This window comes from Panthera uncia, chromosome D1 (assembly GCF_023721935.1).
Source record: "Panthera uncia isolate 11264 chromosome D1, Puncia_PCG_1.0, whole genome shotgun sequence".
NCBI classification, from domain to species: domain Eukaryota; kingdom Metazoa; phylum Chordata; class Mammalia; order Carnivora; family Felidae; genus Panthera; species Panthera uncia.
Window position 1 is genome coordinate 5,825,833 of NC_064808.1, and position 17,116 is coordinate 5,842,948.

General features: G+C 61.9%; 1 protein-coding gene across 4 annotated transcripts; it reads right to left on the bottom strand.

The window, feature by feature from the left end:
* Positions 1–7: 7 nt before the first annotated feature.
* Positions 8–16,021, bottom strand: EHBP1L1 (EH domain binding protein 1 like 1). Of its 4 annotated transcripts, none has more exons than XM_049616251.1 (18): positions 15,650–16,021; positions 12,838–12,895; positions 12,110–12,205; positions 11,765–11,818; positions 11,495–11,673; positions 11,263–11,405; positions 10,602–10,670; positions 10,347–10,509; positions 8,211–10,212; positions 7,595–7,752; positions 7,458–7,506; positions 6,367–7,029; positions 2,538–2,607; positions 2,151–2,417; positions 1,785–1,884; positions 834–907; positions 635–749; positions 8–502 (listed from the first exon to the last, which is right to left on the bottom strand). In XM_049616251.1, exons 1-18 carry the CDS (start codon positions 15,751–15,753, stop codon positions 403–405), a joined length of 4,464 nt encoding a protein of 1,487 aa, XP_049472208.1. In that variant the 5' UTR covers positions 15,754–16,021; the 3' UTR covers positions 8–402. The 4 variants fall into 4 exon arrangements, with proteins under 4 accessions (XP_049472208.1, XP_049472216.1, XP_049472225.1 ...); XM_049616259.1 differs by having other exon boundaries at positions 9,468–10,212; positions 15,650–16,020; XM_049616268.1 differs by having other exon boundaries at positions 10,188–10,212; positions 15,650–16,019.
* Positions 16,022–17,116: the final 1,095 nt, after the last annotated feature.

Sequence of the window (17,116 nt, forward strand, 5' to 3'; positions counted from 1 at the left end):
CCAGGGCTGAGAAAGGCAGGCCTGGTGTGGCCTCGTCCAACTTTATTGCTCGCGAAGATCAGGAAAGGGGGGAGGGCGGGGGCGCAGCGGTTCACCGGCCATCCCTGTCCCCCCGCTGCCATCGGGGAGGGGTTCTGTAGGGGTGCTCCTGGGACCCCCAGGCCCCGCGAACACACGCACACACACTCACACGGACAAATAAATACGGCCCGGACGGCACGGCCGTCCAGCCGCTCCTGTCTGTCGGGCCCCCAGAGGCCGCCCTTCTTCCCCCCACACGGGGGCGACGGCGGCCCCTACGGGCGGCGCGCCGCGTCCGTGCGGCCCGGGTCCTTCGCAGCGCTAGTCCGGGGCGGCGACCCGGCGCGGCAGCGAGAAAGCCTGGTCCGAGTGGTTGAGGCCTCAGCTCAGCGAACAGCGCTCGCGCCGGCTCAGCTGCCGGCTCAGCTTGCGGCGCCGCTGCTCCAGGCCGCGTTCCAGGCGCTCGTCCTCCTCCAGGGCGCTGGGAGGAAGCGGCTTGAAGTCAGAGTCGGGGCCCCAACCCTAGTCTGCCCCCCTGGCCAGAGCGAGCCCTCCTCGGGAGTCCGCCCCTAGACGCCCCCCCCCCTCCCAGCGCGGTCCCCACCCCACTCACATCCGCTCTTTGTGGTCCAGGTCCCGGACCAACTCATCCCGCTGGTTCACCAGCGACACCAGCTCCTCCAGCAGAAGCTGCTCTCGGCGTTGCTGCGCGGCCGTTTTCAGCCAGTCTGAGGGCAGAGGAGGCCGAGGGTCAGGAGGCGCCCGTCCCTGCTCTGTACTGGCTCTCACCCTCTCCGGGCCCCATCTCCCACCTTCGATGGCTAGCATCGCCCGTAGCTCCCGGCTCAGCAGCTCGAACCTCCGCTCCAGGTCTTGCTCCTCGATACTGGGGTGGAGGGTGCGGGGTGGGTCAGGAAAAGGGGAACAGGAGAGGAAGGGGTCCGGGGCTCTGACTACTCCCTGGCCTCCCATCCCACCTCATTACCAGTTCGTGTGGAGGGCTGGGCTGAGGAAAGCGCTATACCCCCGTCCCTGCCCCAGATCATCTTCCTTCCAACTGTTCTCCTAATGCTGGATGCTTAATAGTGTCTCCTCCCATCCCCACTGCTTTTTATTTTTTAATTTTTAAATATGTATTTATTTTTGAGAGAGACAGAGCATGAGTGGGAGAGGGGCAGAGAGAGGGGGAGACACAGAATCCGAAGCAGGCTCCAGGCTCCGAGCCATCAGCCCAGAGCCTGACGCGGGGCTCGAACTCACGAACCGCGAGATCATGACCTGGGCCAAAGTCGGACACTTAACTGACTGAGCCACCCAGGCACCCCTCCCTTTTTTTTTTTTAATTAGGAAACAACCTTGCAGGATCATTTGGATGAACATTATTCATCAGCAGCAAGTATGAGACGCTAAAATTATTCTGAAAAATGAATAACCAGCTCAGATCTCGGTGGGCCTCAGTTTTTCTTATTGGAAAGGAATAGGGTCAAAGGAACAGGCACTCAGCCCTGACTTGCCTGTACCACGTTTTTCTCTGGGCCTTAGTTTTCTGATTCATAAAAACAGTACCAATAAAAGAGGTGTACAATTCATACAGGACTTTTGAGAAGAAGAAAATAAGGCGACTGAGCAATTTTCCAAAAAGACCTTTGCAGAAAGAAGAAAGTAGTGAATAGCTCTAGCCAAAGTGGCCAAGATTCCCCTCTGTCCTGCACGGCCCCGGGGCGGGCTGGGGGCGGGGCCTGGAGTGGGAGGGGCTCACTCACAGCAGCTGCAGCTGGTCCTGCCTGCGGATGAGAGCATTCTTCTTGTTGACCAATGTGAACCACTCCTGGATCAGCACCTCCTCCTGCAACCTGTTGGCACCTGAACCCGGCCAGGACAGTCACCAGGCCTGCCGTCAACCCAGGTGGCAAGAGTAGGGCGGCTGGGGATTGGGGCTCGCTTCCTTACGGCATCCCAGAAGCCGGAGCCTGGTGCCTCCGGCAAGCTGCTTCCCTTGTCCCGCTGTAAATGGGGACAGAGACCCCAGCCTTGCCTCCTCCCAACTCCTCCCCAGATCAGGAAGGGCTGCAGGGCTGGGCAGATCTGGTGGCATGTGTTGGGGAGTGGACTCCAGATGTCTGCCCCACCTGACTCCATAAGGCTCCTCAGCTGTGTCTCCACCTCCGCTGCCCGCCCATCTATCTGTCTCTGCTCCTGTTCCAGGGCCTGCAGCTCTGCGCACACGTACTGACTTGTGTCCTGGAACCGTTGCTGCAGAAAAGGGGGGGGGGGCGGGGGGGGCTCAGTCCAGGCTCTGCCTGGGAAGTGCCACCCACCAGCTCCTCCCTCCTCAGCCCTCCTTACCAGCCCAGCCTCTGGACTTGGGGGCGGCTCCTCCGGTGGGGAACTCCCACCTGCAGACAGAGACCGGGCTAAGGCACCTCCATCTGACGGCTGCCCCCAGGGCGTCCCCAGCTCAGGATCTGTGAACAGCCTGAACTGAGCTGGGTCACTACTCCCTCACAACTACTCACCAGGGGGCTGCTGTGGGGCTGTGGTTGTAGATGGGCCAGGGGCAGGGCTGGGGTCAGGGCCCAGGCCTTCCTGTGGAGAAAGGGGCCGGTGAGGGCTTGCAGGGCTCCCCGACAGCCCCGCCCTAGGGCCAGCCAGAGCCTCATGCACACGCAGGGGAGGAGAGGCCCTCAGTTCCAGGCCCTGCCCACCCCAGCTGCTTCTCCAGTCCTGCATGCACAGAACTCCACCCTCCGTCCCCTCCAGGGAAAGTGCCTCCCCAAGGGAAGGCCATGGCCTTCACCCTGCCTGGCCCTGTGATCCTGGGCCAGTCCACTCCCACTCTGGGAGCCTCACAGTCCTTGTTCCCTGGGCTGGGTTTACAAGGCTTTTGTGAGAGTCAGGGGTGAAAGGCTGTGAGGGGCCTGGCTGGGGCCTCTCCTTCTCCCTCACTCCTTCCTGCTTGGAGCTCCCTCAGGCCACCTCCGACTCCCATCACCTAGTGCTTGAGTCTCCATCATGGCCAGGGGCCCACGCGGTGACACTGAGCTCCCTTGATGCATGCACCTCATCTCCAGACCCAGGCCACCTTGGGCCAGCACCTCCATATCCTGGCCAAAAGGGGGCACCCTCCCACCTTATCAACTCCCACGCCCAGACTGCTGTGCTCTTCATAGAACACTCAGAACAGGTCAGGTGGGCTGGGCCTACCAATTTCAGTCTCCAAAGGCAGGGCTGGCCCTTAATGTGCCCTACCCCTGGCGACTTGCTGGGTGGGTGGGGGGTCAGCTCCGGGGGCTCAGGTCAGCAGACAGCCTGGCCCCTTTGATGGCTCCTGCTCGGGCCACCCTTCTAGGTCACAGGGTGGGGAGAAGGTTGAACTACCCCACTGTCCACTCCATCCTGCGCTTCTCTGAGAAGCGTCCCCGGACAGATGGCGGTCAGATGCCATCCTCTCTGGCCTGTGTCAGTGGCCACTACCCATCCCTGCCTGCTGACTCTATCCTCAAGTCACAACTGAGGGGTCTTCCTAAAACCTTCACCGGATGGTGTCACTCCCCCAGCCCCCCGACCCCTCTCAGCGCCCAATCTCGTCGCCAAGGCCTGTTGGCAGCTCCAGCCTCAACTCCTACTACCCCAGACCCCACCCAGACACCAGCTGTTGGCCATAGCAATGGACTTTCACTTCCCCAAATTGCTTCCTCAGCCTGGACTGGCCTCTATCTGGAGAAACCTGACATCAGCAACCTTCATGACCTGGCTCGGCTCCACTTTCATGAGGCCCCTTCGGGCTCCCACACAGCTTTCTGTCTCTCTTCCCGAACTTCACCCCTCCTGAAGCCCGGAGAGTGCCCCCCTCCATGGCCTCCCAGGCCTCCCCCATCCCTGCTTGCACCCCCATCATAGCTGCTGGTTATCTGTGTCTCCCTGCCCAGAGGCAGCCCCTGCAGACAGGATGGGGCCCAGAGAATGCACTCAGGGCCCACCAATTAGCGCTGTTGACTAGACATTGATGCGTTGGACACGGTGCACATGACTCCACCAGTCCCCCCAACAGCTCTGTGATTCAGGGGTCATAACCTCACCACTTCACACAACAGGACACCAAAGGTCAGAGATGAAGCTCATATAGGTCTGGCCGAGGACCCAGGGCTGTCTAATCCAAAGATGTGTTCCCAAGCTGGGCCACCCACTGGCTGTTTGCCTCTGGGCCAGTCATACTCCCTGGGCTTCTGTTTGTCTTTATGTGAGAGAAATCCGAACCCTGTGGAAACTGGGGGTGGCAGGGTTCCAGAAAGGCATCTGGGGAAGAACACAGTTCCCCTTTCTTGACGGCACCCTGAAGTAGTATCTCAAGGCCACTCCGTGAAGGACTTAGGCATTTGCTGCTTCTCCTCAGGGAAAGAGGACAGAAAGGTTACGTGGCTCGCCCAGAGTCCCGCAGCCAGCCAGCCAGTAGTGCTGAGCCTAGTAGAGGGCACCGTTTCATAGTTCCGGCTTCACGGGTGTTCTCAACTTTCTCCCTGAACCTCAATGTTCCCACCTGCAAATGGGGTAATCATTCCTCCCCGGAAGGGACGTTGGGAGAAGTCAGTTGGGAGCTAATAAGGGGTCATGGGGGCAGGGCCTGGCACGCGGCGTGCACTCCGCCCACAGAGCAGGCAGAGGCAGAAGAGTGGAGGAGAAACCCCAACCTCAGCAGCCACTGAGCTTACTCACTCAGCCCCGATGGGAATTCCAACGCTTCCTCCCGTCTGACCCCAATTCCCCTTTCTATACCCTCACGCATGGCCCCTCCTCCAGGAAGCCTTGCTGGGCCGCACCAGAGGCACCCTGCCCTCCTCTTGGCGTTGCTTCGGCCCCACCCCAGCTTCAAGGTGCCTGACTTCGTCCCATCCAGGATTTTGGGAGCTCCCAAGGGCAGGGACAGGCCTGACCTCCTCCTACTGCATGCATAGGGCATGGGGGATGGGAACAGCCAATAAGGAGGGGTCCCCTCCAGCCCCGTGGGTCACAGATCTCCTGTGGGACAAGGGCTCGGGAGGGGCCTGGCTCAGAAGGACCAGCTGCTGGGACTTGGGCAGAGAAGGGTGTAGGACAGAGCCTCCCCTCTAAGATTTAAGGAGCCAGTGACATATATTAATGAGGCTGTGGCCAGAGGACAACAGACAGGCCAGGGGTGACTGTGTCCCTCTGGCCCTTGCGTATCACATCTCCTAGGGGTGCCTCTGGTGCCCTCTCTGTCTCTCATTCACAATGCTGTGCCTCTGACCCGCTCAAGGCTCCCGCTCTCCAAACCAGCCTTATCGCTACCTGCGGACCTCGTGGGAGATGACTGGCAGATCCCTAAAGGAGACCTGAGCTTTCCTGCTAAGAGCACACTTTCACTTAAGCAGGTCCCCCCCATTTGAGAACCATCTCTTCCCATCTTATCAGCCTAGCTCACATGGCTGCTTCTTCCAGAAAGCCTTTCCCGGTTTATTCCCTCCTTTCTTTGGAACGTCATCCCTGGGCAGCTGAAGGCTTGCAGTGGCCTGACAGGGCTGCCCCTGCTGTTGCGGGCAGGATGGGTGCAGGGGGTGGAAGGAACCCCAGCTGGGAAGCCACTTCAGTGGCACTTGTCCTTGAGCAAATCCCTGCCTTCTCTGGGACCACCTCCCCTTCAGTGCAATGACCATATGATACCCTGGGAGACCCGAACCTGAGAAATGCAGGGGCTGGGGGAGTGGGGTGGAGGGGGCACCAGGCAGGGTCTCCCAGCTTCAACCTCCCATTATCAGAGAAGAATGGGTCTCCAGGATCTGGAGTTAAAGATCCGAATCGGAGATACTTGGAACAGGGAGGCCCTGGCTGGCCCCGCTGAGGACAGAAGCCCTGCCCGGCTTATAGGGCAATGGTGGCTGCTGAGCGACCCAGGGCCAACCGCAGGGAAAGAAACGCCCCCACCCACTTCACAGTCCCTAAAGAGCAGCGTGCTGAGTGCTGACAACCATGGAGCCTCCTAGGAACTTCCTGCTACAGCCCGTGATTCCACTACCTGGATGTCAGGCATTAAGAACCATTAGCATAGATTCCAAGCTGGGAGCAAAGGTGGAGACCCCGCCCAGGCGGCCGCTCTGGGCCTGGGGGGCCTCGGCCTGCACGTGTCCCCTGAACGGGAGCCCACTCCGTCGCCGGGGGACTCTTCCCGGACACCACGGCCCCCGCACTCAGAAAGCGCCTCGCCGCGCCCAGCCGAGTCCTGCTGCCCTGAAGCCGCCGCCCCTGCGCCGTCTCTGCCCTTGGGGCCCCTCAGGACCCATCCCTCTCTGCCCGGCCACCCTCGACCCCGCGCCACAGGAGGGCACTCACCGCAGCCGCGGCCCCGGCGGCCCCCGCGTCCGGGTCGTCCACCGAGAAGGAGTTGCTGTTCCGCAGCCGCGAGCGCCTCTTCTTCAGCAGGTCGGCGTCGCGCACGTGGGAGAAGGAGCCGTGCGCGCGGGGCGGGGGCACCGGCCCGGCCTCCCCGTTGACCGACGGCCGCCGCAGCCTCACGCCGCCCCCGGCGCCCGGCGCCCCCGCCCCGTTCACCAGCCCCTCGGCCGGGGGCGCGGACGCCCGGGCTCCGGGACCGTCGGCAGAGGCTTCCGCGGAGCGCGCCTCCGGGGCGGCCTCCGCACCGCGGTCCTTGGAGGCCGCCTCGGGAGCCGCCCCGTCCGCGCGGTTCTCGGGCTCCTTGGGCCCCTTGGGCCCCTTGGGCTCCTCCGGCGCCTCGGCCCGGTGCTCGCGCAGCCGCTGCGCCAGGCCCCCGGCGTCCAGGCCGTCGGGCGGGCTCGGCTGGGCGCTGGCCACGCGGTACGTGCCGGCGCCGCCGCCGCCCTCCAGCTGCACCAGCTGCAACTCCTGCCCGGTGCAGAAGGCGCGGATCTGGCACAGGTACGTCATGACGATGAGCTTGTCGGGCACCGACAGCAGCACCATGTCCGCCGGCTCCAGCAGCCGCGACACGCCCAGAGCCGCGAAGCCATCGAAGGCCTAGGAACGGCGCGCTGGGGATCAGCGGCGGCGGCGGGTGTTACCCAGCGACGCTGCGGCCCCGCCCAGGACCGCCGAAGGAATCCCCGCGACTGGCACGCCGGGGTTTTGCCTAGCAAGGCCTTCACCCTTCTATTGGGGGAAATCTAGCAACAGGGCCCGCCCCCGCGTCACCCAGCAACTGCACACCAAAGGGCGGTTTTGGAAAAACCATCTGGGGGAAATAGGCTTTAAAACAAAACAAAACTAAGAAAAACGAACAGTTTAAAGACCAAGAGGGTACAAAAGTGACAGAACTTCCCAAACCCACTTGCTGGGGCCCTGCAGCCCGTAGGTTCCTCTCCTAAGGACAGACGGACCCTAAATGTTGGATCTACGGCCTGGCTCTGGACCCTTTCCCCCCAGGCGTCGCTCCCTCTCCATCTCACCTGCTTGTTGTTCTGCTTGATGTTGAGTGGGTCCAGGGAGGCATAGTCGCTGCAGAGAGAGGGCCGGTCAGAGGCTGAAATCACACCGCCCTCCCAGCAGGCTCCCTCATTCATTCCCACCCCCTCTGGCAGCTCACATCTTGTCTGGGTAGAAACGGTGCAGGATGGCACAGAAGGCCAAGCCGTTGCGCCAAGATGTAGTGAAGTTGGTGACTCGGACACCACGGTAGCCAGCGGTGACTTCCTGGCACCACTCCAGCAGGGATTGACTGGAGCTGACCAGAGCACGTGGTGCCTAGGGACACAGGGATGGGCTCAGGGAATGTGAACGGAGGACCTGTACCCTCTGACCCCTGGGCACAAAACAGCCCTGGCTCTGGGTTTGCAGGGGTCACCAGAGACCACTGGCCAGAGCCTTGGGACTAGGCAAAGGGTTTCCAGCTCTGTGGTTATCTACCGAGGTCACCTAAAAGGTCAGTGGCCCCCAGGCAAGATCAGAGGTCACCAGCAGCCACACCTCAAGGTCAGCCCAGAAAATCAGCTTAGGGGTGTCTGGGTCCATGCAGCCCAGGGAAGACAGATGGGGGAGCCAGGGCATCCTGAGAGAGGAGAGGGTGAGGGGGGCTCCTTGAAGCCGAGCCCCTATCCCACCGCACCCCAGTCGACCAGGTGGGTCCATGCAGAGCCGCCGTTAGCTCAGCCCAGGGTTAGTGGAAAGCAGCGGACTGGGCCCTCGGCGGCCCCCATCCCTACCTGGCTGCCTGGCAGCCTCCCGTCCTCTTCAGGCTCCTCTGGGGAAGAGGCCCCCGAGGGCTTGGGCACCCCAGCCCCTGCCCCGCTGGCCACCTGCACCTCAATCAGGCTGGCCTCCGGGAGGTTTCCCTCAGCTTCTTGTCCCTGCTCAGTCCCTGAGAACCCGGCCTCTGCTTCCTGGGCCTCAAAAATACCAGATTCGTTCTCTGGAGGCCCTAAAATCTCCGTCTCTGCTTCCTGGGCCCCCCAAGCCCCAGACTTGGCCTCTGAAACTCCCAGCACCTCAGCTTCTACCTCCTGGGCCCTCAAAACTGTGGTCTCTGCCTCTGCTCCCTGGGGCCCTAAAACTCCACGCTTAGTGATGGAATCCTGCAAAGCTTCATATTGGAGAGTCTCCCAGAGCCCAGTCTCTGCCTCCTGGACCCCCAAAGTCTTAGCCTTGTCCTTCTCAGCCTCTAAAACTGTCGTTTCTGTCTGTTGAGTCCCCAGTCCCTCAGCCTCTGCCCTTCCAACTCCTGGCCCTGAAACCCTTGAATCCCCCACCTCTGTCTCCAGGGCGCCTGCTATCTGATTTTCTATCCTGGGAACCCCCGAACCCCCAGCTTCTATCTCCTGGGTCCCCGGTATCTCAGCTGCTGCTGTCTCAGTCTCAAACCCTGGGATCCCTGAGCCCCCTACCTCTGTTTCCCGGGTCCCTGCTGTCTCAGATTTTATCCCTGAACCCCCCACCTCAGCTTCTTGGGTTTCCAATATCTCAGCCTCTGCCGTCCCAGCTTCTATCTCTGGCATCCTGGAACCTCCCACCTCTGTCTCCTGGGCCCCCAGTATTTCACGTTCTGCTATCTCAGCTTCTATCCTCAGTATCCCTGAACCACCAGCTATCTCCTGGGTCCCCAATATCTCCGTCTCTGCCATCCTAGTCTTTGTCCCCAGAAACCCTGAACCCTCAGCCTCTGTTTTCTGGGCTCCCAGTTCCTCAGACTCTGCCACCCCAGCAGCCTCTGACTCTAGGACCCCTGATCTCACGATCTGTGTCTCCTGGGCCCCCAACGCCTTGGCTTCTGCTGTCCCCATCTCTATCTCTGGGAACCCTGATCCCTCCACTTGGGTCTCCTGGGTCCCCAGTACCTCTGACTCTGCCACCCCCATCTCTGTTCCCAGGACCCTTGAATCCCGAGTCTCTGCCTCCCAGACCCCCAGATCCCTAGACATCACCCCCTGGTCAGTTGCTGGCGGGGCTCCCTGGTACCCGCTCACCTGGGGCCTGGTGATTGCTGCTCCAACAGAGGGACCCTGCTCCAGGCCTGTTCCCCCAACACCAGGGGCTCTGCCTCTCACCTCTGCACCCTCTCTCTCCTGGCCTGCAGCAGCCCTAGCCCCACTGAGGTCACCGAGATGCCTGGTGTGCCCTGCAGGGTCCGCTGGGGGTGGGCTCAGGACTGTGGGAGCCTCATCCCTGGTCCTGACCCCTGTCTTCCCCTGAGAGCCCCTTGGAGGAGCCTCGGGAGTCCCCTTGAATCTTGCCTCAGACATCACCCCTACAGCCTCTGGTCCCTCAGTGTCCACATGTCTCACCTTTGACATCTGCTCAGCATCCACTTGACTCCCTTCTAAACTCTCTTCAGGCTCCCCGGCTCTGACATCTGACCTCTTAGTGTTCACCTCTCTGACTCCTGACTCCTGCTCAGTGTCCGTCCCCCCAGCCCCCTGCCTATCCCCAGCGCTCCTCCCCTTAACCTTAGGTTTCTGCCCCCCCAAAGAGTCTCTGGAGCCTCCACCCTCAATGCCTGGGGCCAGCCTGGCTCCCTGAGCCTCTGTCCCTTCCTGCGGGCTTTCCTGGGCCTGGGTCTGCCCAGAAGAACGCACTCCTGCCGGGGGATCCCCTGAGGCTTTGGGAGCCTCATCTTCCCCTTGGGGGACTAGGGGCCAGGGGGCATCAGAGCCTTTCCGGAGCCGAGGGGCTGGGGTGGGGGCCACCTCCTGGCCTGGCTGTCTTGAAGACCTGAGGAGAGAGCAGGAGAGAGCATTTTTAGCCCCATCCCCGCCCTTCAGGTTCCTAGGGCCCTGGAAAGGCACGCTGGTAGGAGTGCAGCTTTCTAACAGTGGGCAGGGGACAGGGCTCGTGCCAAAGCTCACCTCTTCTCTGGTGGGGTTCCCGGGGGCCTTGGGGCCTTGAGGCCCACCTGGCCCCCTGCTACAGTAGCTCTTTCAGACCCCTGGCCCTGGGAGGTCCTGGCTGGGGGCGCAGGGGCACTCACAGGGGCCGGGCTGGTATCCTCCACACTAGAGGGGGTGGCAGCTGGGGAGGAAGGAAGGGAGGGGTGCTGAGGCCTGGGCCCTGAGGCTGGAGGTCCATTCCCTCCCCGGTCCCAACCTGAGCCTGGGCCTCACCTGCCTGCTGGTGCTGGGCCCGGCCCTCCTCCTCCTCCTCACAAAGTGTCTTCAGCTCCCGAGGGGGATCTGGGGTGGGGATGGTGTGGGGGGGGGGGGCAGGTCAGCCCAGGGGAGGGCCCTGCAGGTCTGACCCCCTCCCCCTAACCAGAGTCCTGGGCCTACCTGGGAAACGCCCCAGCCTCAGGGCACCGCCCCGGCCTGCGAGAAGAGACAGGCCCTCGGATGCAGAGAAAGAGAGAGAGAGAACCACAAGGACAGACAGAAACAAAGCCTTAACAAGCAAAAGAGAGGGATGAGGAAGCCAGTGAGGAGGGCCAGGGTGGGTGGCGAGGGCTGGGGAGATCAGACTCCCCTCTGCGCGTTTGGCCCTGCCGTCTCCGGGCAGGTACCCGCTCAGGGCTGATGAGAGGGCCAGCGGCTCTGGGAACCCATCCTGCAGGACTCAGCCAAGAACCCAGGCCGCCGCAGGACCAGGAGCCAAGTTTGGACAGTCAGGGCTGCCGGGCCAGGTTGGGGCTGCCCGGGCCGTAGTGAGCCCCCTCACTGGGCGTGCTCAAGGCAGGCCCTGGCCCGGCACAGCGAGGGGCTTATGGGCGGGCTTATCCCCCACCCTCCCTAGGTCTTGGAGATCTCAGTCCATGGTAGGCCGTGAGCCCACCTGGCTGGGGGACACGAGCCCGTGCCTCAGGGGCACCTGGACCATTGGCCTCCTCCTCGTCACTCTCAGCGAAGTCGTCCAGGTTGCCCACGTCACTAGGCTTCACGCTCATGAGGCTCGCAAGACTCTGCATATCATCGTCCCTGGGGGTGGGGGTGGGGTCAGAGGTCAGGGGTCGGGGCTGGGGACAGAGATTACAGACTAAGGCCAAGGGAGGAGGATGGGCACTCACGTGGCACGGCCCTCGCGCAGCAGAACCCCCGAGAGAGTGAGGCTCAGCTCCGCGTGTACCACCTTCACCGACTTGGGCTTCAGCCGCAGCCGCAGGGGGACTGGGGCAGGCACGGGCCCCGCATGGCGGGCCAGGTCCACCTCTGCGGTGGCCAGCACCTTCCGCTGCCCCTTGGATTCCTGTGGGCCGGGGAGAAGGGCCGGGGGGAGGAGCATCAGTGCCGCCCCCGAGGCCCCAAGAGCCCAAGCCCCGGCCTGCCCGGCCACTCACATTCTCAATAATAAACGTCCACTCTTTGGCCTCGTACTGGTCCACGTGAGGGTCCTGGGAAAAGGGGGAACTGGTGAGTACGGGGGCTGCTGGGGTGAGGGCGGTACGGGGAGAAGGGCCAGCCGTCTCTCACGCTGCTTCTGGCAGCTATGTGTGCATGCCACCCGCTCCAGAGAGACCTCCTGGGCCGCCCACACTGAGCAGGCTACCCCCACCCCCGTCTTGCTTCTTGGCCTCACCCCTGCGTTCTGATTTGGATGGATAACACACTGGGATTCCTCGTGGCTGCCTGGGTTGTAATCGCCCCCTCCCATTCCCACCTACGCAGGAAGGTTAGAGACTCACCCTGTATAGGGTCACAGAGATGTCCACATTCTCTGGCACCATCCACACCACGGTGCCCCGGTATGGGTTCTGGATGCCTGGCTGCCAGCTGTGGGCCTGCAATGAGCAGTCTGAAGCCTCCCCTGACTCTTAAGTCTCCCCTTGTCCCCTGTCCTTATCCCCAAACTTGACCTCATCTTTCTCTCCATTCTGTGGATTCTTTTGTGTGTTTTTTTAAATGTTTATTTAGTTTTGAGAGAGAGAGCACAAGCAAGGGAGGGCAGAGAGAGAAGGGGGACACAGAATCCGAAGGAGGCTCCAGGCTCTGAGCTGTCAGCACGGAGCCCAATGCGGGGCTCGGACCCCCGAACCACGAGATCATGACCTGAGCCGAAGTTGGATGCTTAACCGACTGAACCACCCAGGTGCCCGAGCGTTGATTTAGTTTTTAGAGAGAGAGAGAGCACGAGCAGGGGAGGGGCACAGAGAGAGGGGGACAGAGGATCCGAAGCAGCCTCAAGATGACAGCAGCAAGCCCAACGCGGGGCTCCAACTCGTGAAGCACGAGATGGTGACCTGAGCCCAAGTCGGAGTTTCAACCAACTGAGCCACCCACGAGCCCCCTTTCTGCGGATTCTGGTCCAAACCCGAAGCTGACTCCACTCTCCCATCAGTCCTCACCCACTTACCCCGCACCCACTGTTGGCCTCACCCCCAACCTGGACCCCCCAGCTGACAACCTCCCCCACCTTGGAGCAGATGCGTCTGTTCCGCCGGGTCCACACCACCACCAGCTTATCCGGTTGCCTAGGGGTGGGGAGAGAGGGGGCTACTCAGTCGGGCCCACTCGCCCAGCCTCTCCATCTCCCCCGGGGTCTTCCTTCTGCCCACACCCTCCTCGCCCGGGAGAGGGACTGGACAGCCCATTATCTGGAGCCACCAGGAGCAGGGTGGAGCTGCTTGAGGCAGGGTGAGGCCCAGGGCAGAAGGGCAAAGGCCCAGATGTGTGTGGGTCGACAGGGATTATGAAGACAGGCAGCCAGAGAGACAGAGACATATAGAGAGACAGGCACACACAGAGACAGGGAGATACACATAAACACAGCGAGGACCCGGCAAGAGACACACAGACTTAGAGACACAGGGAGAGACAGACTTGGAGTAAAACAAACCCAATCACTCACAAATATGTGGGGAGTGTGCACTGTGAGCCCAGCCCAGTTTAGGGGCAGAGCAGAGCACAGAAGAAATGAGACCCTCTCGGGGGCTGAGGACAACAGAGGCAGGGGTGGGGTGCCAATCAAGAAAGAAAATAAGTGAACAAGCTGGCTTCAGGGAGATGGGAGAGAGCCACTGGGGTCTCCTTGAACTTGGGGTGTCTGAGCAAGGCATGGGTGGGGGAGGGACAAGCTCGTGAGGCTCTGGAGAAGGAGGGTTCAAGAAGGGATGGCAAGTGCAAGGGTCCGAGGTTGGGGACGGAGCAGGGGGGGTGGGGGCTCGGGATCAGAGCGAGGGGCAGAGGGTGGGAGGTGATCAGAGACACACAGGGTCAGTTTGTCATCAGACAACCACCCAGGGCCTTCCACGTCCAGCCCTTCGCTGGGCTCAGAGGCCCTGAGAGCCAGCCATGCCCCCACCTCTCAAACCCAGAGCCCTGGACTCTAGCTCTGCAGGGCCCCTGACTCCCACAAGGGGCATCAAGAAAGACTTCCAGAAGGTGACATCCAAACCAACTGCATACACCGGGGCCGACTCAGAGAAGAGGCAGAGACGTGAAGAGACAGACGTGAAGACAGACGTGAAGAGGCTCTTGTCTTCAAGAGCCAAGAGTTGCCCGTGCAGGGCCCAGCCCCACAGCGATAACACATGGGTGCGGGGAGAAGGTCCTTTTGGGTTAGAGAGTCCAAGTGCTGCCCACAAGGGTGGGGGTGGTTGAGGGGACCATCAGGCCGAGGGCAGTACAAGAGCCCTCTTTGCCTGCACCCGGCCCCAGGCCAGGGCACTTAGGTTCACCCACCTCACTGCCCCTCTGTAGGCGGAGCCAGGATAAATGGCTCTCCTGTCAACCCCTGAGAATCCTGAGGCCCAGAGAGGTTGGGAGCCAGGCAAGGTCACAAAGCCAAGCGCAGAGCCCGCCAGCCTGCAGCCAAGCTCCTCTCCCCAACCCCAAACTGCAGGTGATGGCTGAGCAAAAGTAGCCACCACGGGGCCTTCCCAGAAAGGGGAAGCAGACAGGGGTGCCTAGAGAGGGCGGGGCCTGGCTGGGCAGCCTGACTCAGGCCAGGCACGCCCTCCTGGGGAGCCTGAGATCCGGGCAGGGGCAGCTGCCTAGCCTGGGCTCCTAGCTCAGAAGCCCAGTAGGCCCTGCCCACCCCCGTGACTCAGATGCATTGACACTGCCCGCACCCTAGGCCTGCTCTCTGGGACCATGCCCAGCGTCCCCTTGGGCTCATCCTGGATGCTGGGGCAGAAGGTAGAAGCCAGAGACCAGAGTTCAAGTCCTAGCCCTGTGCTGTGTTACCCTACTCAGCCCCTGTCTTCTCTGGGCCTCGCCAAATGGAGTGAAGGGCCCTCCAGCTGGCCCAGTCAAAACCACGGATATGGCTGCTGCCCAGGGGACCCTAGCCTCCTGCTCACTCCCCTCCCTTTGGACCCCATGATCCCTTCCTGCCCCAGCAGCTTTCTCTTGGGAGCCTAAATTTAGCCCCGCGTGGCGGGCGAGGCCCCCACAGCTGCGCCCTAATCCAGCCAAGGGAAGCCGACACCAGTGAGCACGTATATTTAGGGTGTGACGCAGGGGTCCGGGCAGCTGCGGGTGGGAGCCATGTGAACAAGATGCCCCCGGCTCCTTTGGCAGTCTGAGCCAGGTTCTGTGCTCTCTCACATATCTCCCCCTGACCGGGCCACCTCGCCCTCCCTAAGCCCTCTCCTCCCAGACTCACAACCTTCTAGGCCCTCAGGCCCCTTTAAGTCAATCCCTGCCTCCCTCCTCATCCCTCTCAGTACTCAGTTTCCCCTTTTAAGGACATTGTGGAGACATATCCAGCCTCCCAGCATCCACTCTGGCTGAGGCCTGCGTGTGTGCGTGTGTGCGTGTGTGTTCCTCTGGCTCAACAAGTGGGCAGAGGGGGAGGGGGCAACATCCTTGTTCTGAGCTGGACCCGTCGATGGAGGTTTCTGCCGCGGCCTGGCCACCCGCAGACCTCAAAATTTGCTCCCTTTTCCGATGCCACCCGGAACCATCCCTCTGGTCAAAAAAACAGGAGGCCTCCTTTCCCCCAGCCCTGAGCGCAGCCGAGGAAGGTGTGGGCACAGACAGACAGATTCCCAAGCCTGCAAATTCTGACCTCCACTCCCCAACAGCTACCCACACCACCAAGTCTAGGGGCCCCACAAACTGCAGAGGCACTTTTGAATCTCTGTCTGGGACGCCAGGGCCCAAGGTGGGGCAAGGCGCCTGTTTGGCCCCTGGGTTGGGGGCAGGGTTCTCTCAGGCTTCAACGCCACCGCCACAGGGTCCCGGCCAGCCCGCGGAGTCCCCCAGGCCTCCCTGTCACTCACCATTTCTTGGTGCACTCCACCACCAGCTCGTGGTAACAGGCCACAAACTGGAACTTGGCGGCCCGCTTGCCCACGCGCTGCAGGCGCTTCCACACCGAGGTCATGGCCCCCGCCGCCCCCGCCGCCGGATCCTCAGACTCTGGGCTCCCGCTGGCCCGAGACCGCTGGCCGGCCCTGGGTCCCCATGGCCTCCGGGGCTGCTATCCGAGCCGCCCGTCCCGTCCGTCGGAGATGTCCGAGGCTCGGACCCGGGGCCGATCTCCCCGGGGAGGCCGCTGGGGCCCGCCGGGTGGTCCGGCTGAGTCGGCGGGTTGTCCGGGGCGCGTCGGGTCGCTGGAGCGCTGAGCGGCGAGCGCGCCGTTTCCTGGAGCCGCACCCCCGTCGGAAGGCGGGCGGGGCTCCGGCGGGGGCGGGGGCCGGGGCCCGGGCGGGAGCGGGGGGCGGGGCGGCCCGGCTTCCGGGGCCTCGCGCCTCTACCGCGGTTGGCGGGGAGGGGAGGGGTACCGAGGGGGACGCCCGGAACGCAGCGCCGGCTCGCAGCGCGCCGAGGCGGTGCGGACGCGGGGGCCAGGGGAGAGAGCAACCGACAACTTGGTGCCGCCCTCTCGAGCATTGCCCCGGCCGCCACCCTTCCTGCCCGCAGCCCTGGGAGGTATGTACTGTTGGCCCCATTTCACAGGTGGTGCAAACAGAGACCCGGGAATAACAGACTTGCTCAGGTCAACACTGAGAACCTGGGCCAGAGCCAACTGCCCTCGACACGGGTGGCGGACTTCTGCTGCCACCTAAGTCTTAACCTAAGTAGGAAGGAGCAGAGTCAGGGGTCAACCTGGGTGGCCCTACCTGTGGGCAGCACCCATTTGCCAGTCTCAGAACCTGACTCCTTAGCTGGCAAGTGGGAAGATAGCCCCAACATCACACAAACAGCTGACTTCCAACAAGTGTGTGACCTTGGGCAAAGCACCAACACTCTGAGCCTCAGTTTCTACCTCTGTTAAGTAGGGATAATTATAGTTCTGCCTCTTACATAGTCACTGAGAATATGAAATCCTGGGAAGCGTTTAGTACGGAGACTGGCTGATTTTCTGAGGTCTTATTAAGTGGAATCCGCTACCTGGGGCACCTGTGTGGCTCAGTCGGTTCAAAGTCCGACTCTTGGTTTCAACTCAGTACCGATCTCATGCTTCATGATTCAAGTTCCGTGTCTGGCTCTGCACTGGCAGCATGGAGCCTGCTTGGGATTCTCTCTCACTCTCTCTCTTCCTCCCCTCCCCTCCCCTGCTCACACTGCCGTTGGCTCTCTCAAAATAAATAAACTTAAAACAAATAAATGGAACCCGTTATCACAGACTGGAAAGTGTGTGTGTGCACGCACAAATGAGTTTACTCTCCCTGTCCTAAGAAGCCTGCCCCAGGCATTAACCGCCCTGTTCACACCTAGATTAGAACCCTTATCGCCTACCTGCA

Excerpts from the sequence above, each read along its gene's own strand:
- EHBP1L1 (XM_049616251.1), bottom strand. The coding sequence starts at position 15,753 with ATGACCTCGGTGTGGAAGCGCCTGCAGCGCGTGGGCAAGCGGGCCGCC. Across the intron at positions 7,507-7,594 it reads CGTTTCTACCCAGACAAGAT|CGACTATGCCTCCCTGGACC; the intron begins GTGAGCTGCCAG and ends CTCTCTCTGCAG. Across the intron at positions 2,418-2,537 it reads AGCCCCACAGCAGCCCCCTG|GTGGGAGTTCCCCACCGGAG; the intron begins GTGAGTAGTTGT and ends CTCTGTCTGCAG.